This window comes from Parasteatoda tepidariorum, chromosome 2 (genome assembly GCF_043381705.1).
Source record: "Parasteatoda tepidariorum isolate YZ-2023 chromosome 2, CAS_Ptep_4.0, whole genome shotgun sequence".
Classification (NCBI taxonomy): domain Eukaryota; kingdom Metazoa; phylum Arthropoda; class Arachnida; order Araneae; family Theridiidae; genus Parasteatoda; species Parasteatoda tepidariorum.
In genome coordinates, this window is record NC_092205.1 from 59,867,033 (window position 1) to 59,872,514 (window position 5,482).

The 5,482-nt window shown below is 34.4% G+C and overlaps 1 protein-coding gene across 1 annotated transcript in view; it reads left to right on the plus strand.

Annotated features, from left to right (window-relative positions):
- LOC107457450 (uncharacterized) overlaps positions 1 to 1,188 on the plus strand; it is a 16,183-nt gene extending 14,995 nt beyond the window's left edge. Inside the window, exon 11 of the mRNA XM_016075610.3 lies at positions 327 to 1,188. Coding sequence (XP_015931096.2) covers positions 327 to 1,140 — 814 coding nt within the window. The 3' untranslated portion in view covers positions 1,141 to 1,188. The remainder of the gene's footprint in view (positions 1 to 326) is intronic.
- Positions 1,189 to 5,482: the final 4,294 nt, after the last annotated feature.

Sequence of the window (5,482 nt, forward strand, 5' to 3'; positions counted from 1 at the left end):
TTTTTTTTTTTTTTGCTGGCATTAGCTTAATAAGTTTTATGTAAGCAATATTTATTAATCGTATTTATATGTATGAGTTAATAATACGAAATATCATTTTGTGAATATAGTATCATAAAAAATATAAACGTGTTTAAAAAGATCTCTTCACTTATAATTTCATTGAGCTATTTTTTATTACCTAAAATTGTTATTTCTAAAACAATTTAGAATAGTTACTTCAGTAGTCCGCAATACCAATGCTTAGTTTATTGTATTTATATTCACTTTCAAACTAATATTATCAACTGTCTGGTTCTACTTATAAAAGTAAATTATCTTTTCAGGAGTGTAGATAGAAAGGGAATTTTACAAGCAAAACTTCTGCAGCCTCAGACATATTTAAAAACTTTTCTTGAAAACAATATTCGAGAAGATTCAAGAAATTTACCTGAATTTAGAGCGGTGTTGATAGATGTTGGGACTATTGATACAGCAAATGGTTCTGCTCTTGTGAGGCTTGGCAGCACAGCTGTTTTGTGTGGCATTAAAGCTGAATTAACCAATCCCCTTCCTGCTCATCCCGATAAGGGATTCTTTGTTCCGAATGTTACCTTAACTCCCATTTGCTCCAATCGTTTTGTACCTGGACCTCCAACAGAGCAAGCTCAAGTATACTCCCAAATGATTATGGACTTGTGGAAAAATTCACTTTTCATAGATCCTGCAAAATTGTGCATTGTTCCAAAAAATTTAGCATGGTGTGTGTTTGCAGACATCATGTGTCTCAGTTACGATGGTAACATTTTTGATGCTTGCGTATTGGCTCTGATGTCCGCTCTCAGAAACACAAAACTACCAGAAGTATCTGTGAATGACGAAACCAGTAAGATTGAAGTAACGGATAATTTTGTTGACTTAAATGTGGACTCTTTTGTATCCTCTGCTACCTTTGCTGTCTTTAATGAAAGTGTAGTTGCTGATCCTTCTTTGGAAGAAGAGTCTTTGTCTAATAGCTCAGTCACAGTGATTCTCAATCCAAATCTTGAAATGAGTATTCATTCCGATGGTCCTATAACTGAAAAGGTTTTAGACCATTGTATTGACTCTGCGAAGGAAAGATATTCTGAAATGAAGGAACTGATTGAAAATTTAAGCTAGTTTTTATTGATTGTGTAAATAAAATATTTTAAATATGACCTATTTAAACCTGCTTTGTGATTTGCTTTTTTTTTTTTAATTTTGACTTTTATTTTTTATGTACTTAAAAAAAAGATATGAATATCCTGAAGTGTAGTTTTAATTTTTTAAAAAAAGAAGCTAAATCAAAATTATAAGTTTTCAGCAAAATATTTATTTTTCAGCAGCTGTTTATTGTGCATTACATCAAGGATATGATATTATTATATTAAAACCAATAACTATTATATTCCATTAGAGAATATGTCCCAGATTAAAAGAAAAATCATAGTATAGCTAGAGATTTTTTTATGTAATTTTCTTTTTATCTGCTAATTGTATTACTTTTCAATGAGCAATGAAACAAGAATTCTTGAAAACAATATTTTTTTACTTCCAATGCTTCTTTTTAATTATTTTTTCAGATTAATATCATTGTAGCATTTTAGTTGAAAACTGCTTTTTATATAAATATTTGAAATAAAATATGATGAAAGTGACAAAAATTTTAAATAAGCAAAGAAAAGAATTCTATTTGTGTCACACCTCTGATACGAAATATGTAGGGTGTACTTTTCACGCATGTGGGGAATTTACAGTGGTGATATAGAAATTTGTAGCAAAGATAAGTCCTATGCTTTTTTGTTTTAAGTGTGACGAAAATCTTTTTTCTCTTTTTATAGTCCACTTGAAAAACGTTTTTACATTTCATTATTTTGAATCATATGTTGTTGTTTTTTTCATATCATGAAGTGGCCGTAATTTCGATTGGCAATAAATAAAAAAATTTAAATTTTAGCTTTCTTTGTAAACCAGTGAAGATGAGATGTCAGCCAATGCAGTTGATATATTGAGAGTAGAAATTAGTTCGGTCTGTTTTTAAGAGATGGCTCTGCTGTTATGAATGTTTCATCGTGACAGCTGCTTTCAGAGTGGTTAAACATCTGTCAATAATATTCAGTTTATATCGCTTTGATTTTTCTGCAAAAAATCCTGTTTTTTACTTTGTTGAGTATGTCGAGTTTTGTGGTAACTAAGCACCATTTGCAGGAGGTTTTATGTTTCTGCTTTAATTGGAAGAAAAGTGCTGCTGAAGCACATCGAATTCTTGTAGAAGTTTACAATGACAATGGTGACGATGCTCTAACTGATAAATGATGTAGGGAATGCTTTTGACGTTTCAAGAATGGTGAAAAGTTTTGTATACTATGAGCTGCTACAACCTGGTGATTCCATAAAGGGTGATTGCTATAGGCTACAATTGATTCGTTTGAGCCGTGCATTACGAGAAAAACGGCCGGAATACGAGCAAAGACAAGACAAAGTTATTCTTCTGCCTAATTACGGTCGGCCTGATGTCGTAAATAATTATTTGGAAACGCTTAAGTTGGATATTTTACCACATCCACTGTATTCGCAGGACATTGCTCCTTCTGATTACTAGTTGATCCGACGGATACAGCACGATTTGGCAGAAATCGAAAATTGACTCCCTACTTGTATTTCCACAAAAGAAGAGACATTTTTTCGAGATGGAATTCGAAAATTGCCTGAGAGGTGGAAAAAAGTAGTAGCCAGCGATTGACAATACTTTGATTAATCTGTTCATTCATTTTCTTCTGAAATAAATGCATTTTTGATCACACAAAAAAACTGACCGAACTAATTTGTACACCCAATATGAACACTCTGGCTAGTCTGAAAGTGGTCAAATTTTTACTGAACCATAAATTTCATTTATCAATAAAATAAAATGTGCTTGCAGTGGTCAGAACACAATTAAATAATATTGTTATCTGTGACTCTAGCTAGCTGGAATTTAGTTGAAATTTTGACTGGTGATAAGTTTTGCCAGTAACCATCATGAAATTGGCATTGTTATCAGACACAGAACTGCAGTTAAAATGTGTGAACTCCAGCTATTAGAAAAAGGTCTTAATTTGTATTGACAATAATTCTCTTTTTATGATATAATGGAAATAAGTTCTATTTTTAATGATCAGGAAACAAATTAAAACTTGTATTGTCATTTCGCAAGGAACACCAAATTTCTGTCATGTCAGAAGTTTAATTGATGACATATGCAATGAATTTTTTTTCATTCTTATCTTTATAGATTGCGTTTTAATAAATAAAATATTTATAAATTTAAAACTATGGATGTTGCGCAATAAATATTAATTTTAAGGTATTTATCAATAATTTAAAACTGAAGGTAGTTTCTTAGTTAAACATTACCTTTTTTTAAGTTTTCATACTGAATATTAAGGAAAATTAACATGTTCAATTTAAGCTCTCCCCCCCCCCTCCGAATCAATTTGTGGCTAGACGACTGTAAGAAATTGAATTGAAAATAAATATACTTCCCAAAACAAAAAGGACATTGCATATGAGTTTTTTTTAAATTACAAGATTACCTAATCAAAATTGAAAGAATTGCAAATTCATATTGAGGCTTCGGCGAAAAAACTTACATATAGTAAATCTGGGCCGGGATAGCCTAGTTGGTAGGGTAGTGGGCCCAAGTCCAAGAGTTCGTGGGTTCGATCCCAGGCCAGCCGAAGTGTAGTAAATAGTGACTGATGCACGTTAAGTCAAAGTCCTCCATGCTCCCATAACAAATCAATACCTCCGGGGGTACTGATCCAGGAGTTTCCTTGTCTTCTAGATGGTTCACGTAACACGTGCGACTTACCGTCTCGCGGGTTAGCGCTCAAAAACGAGTATACTCCGAGAAAGGCAGATAAATGGAAGTGGCTGATAGAAAACCGTTGGATGGAATTTTTCCGAAGTCTAAATAAGTAATCAACGATCCCTATGTAGAAAAATAGTAGTTATAGGCCGATTTTTTAACCACACCTGCTTTTTCCAACCAACACTGTGGTTATAAATGGTTATTGGATAATAATTTGCAGTTGTAAAACGTTTGATATTGCGTTTAATAATATTTTAATTGATTTTGATAAAAATTAAGGGGAGGGAGTTTATGTTGAATTCCGCAAAACATGGCGTCGTTGACAGGTGACGTGGTTAGATGACCCCCTTAATAATCAGAAATCTCTAAAAGTCCCCCTCAATATTCATGAATAATCATCGATTTAAATTCATCAAAGTTGACAAGAAAGACATAAAAAAGCAAATTTCTTTTTCCAGGTCCCGCAGTGGACTGATCGTTAAGACATTGTTCCCAGCAGATCACCGAAGTCAAGCATCAGTGGCTGTGGTCAGTGTGCGAGTGGGTGACCACTTAGATCAGTCTGCGTAGGGACCGAGGGTGTGTGGTGTTGGGCCTCGTTAAACTGTTCTACCGTAAAGTGCTCGACTTCGCGGGCAGGTCGTCGGGCTACCGAAGCAGGGGCACCATCCCCTCTGCAGAGAATCAAAATTGTGATGGCATGTCTTCGGATCATTCTCAGGGATGCTTCCCAGACCGTCGCCAATAGCCCATTGTGCAGCTCTAGTGCGACGTAAATGAACAAATCAATCAATCTTTTTCCAGATATAAGAATTTTTTTTCTTCTTACGTCTGAAATTTAGAGAACTTTTGTGACTGTGTATTTTATCATCTTCCCCCTGAAAAATTAGACCAATGTCCTGCGGCGTTCATGCCTCAAAATAAAGGAATTTTCATGTGCATGTTAACAAAATCACACTTCCTAGTCTTAGAAAGCAATGCATAATTTTAATTTTCATCATATATATTTTTAATTATTATTTTCATCTTATATTCTTTCTTATAAAGTACCTAAAAACTGCACATTTTCTTCTATCGGGTATTGTTTTCGAAATTCAAAATTTTAAGCTCGTTCACAAATTTTAACTGTACAGCGTAGTGAATAAAAATCAATTAGTCTCTTTCATGATGTTCAACGGAATCTTGTTGTGTGTGTGCCCAGTTACTGTAATAACACAACTAAATCGACTAAACTCGGTAGCTATTCAACTTGCGGTCCCAAGTGGTCCCAGATATGCTCGTTCCGAGACAAATTTTGTGATCGAGTTGTGAGGCGGACGCATTCTTGTGACACTCTTGCTGTGTGTAACTAAGCATTGCTTATTAAAAAATGAATCCTGATATATCTGCCATACGTTGCAACTTTTGGGACCTGGATAGCCTGGTTGGTAGGGCATTTGGCCCATGTCCAAGAGGTCGTGGGTTCGATTCCCATCGGCCGAAGACTCTCCATATAGTAAATGGTGACTGATGCAAGCTAAACCTGTCGAGACACAAAGCCATCCATGTTCCCGTAACAAATCATACCTCTGGGGTTACTGATCCAGGGGTTTTCTTGTCTTCTGGTTTGGTTCAAAAATACAAAGCTAC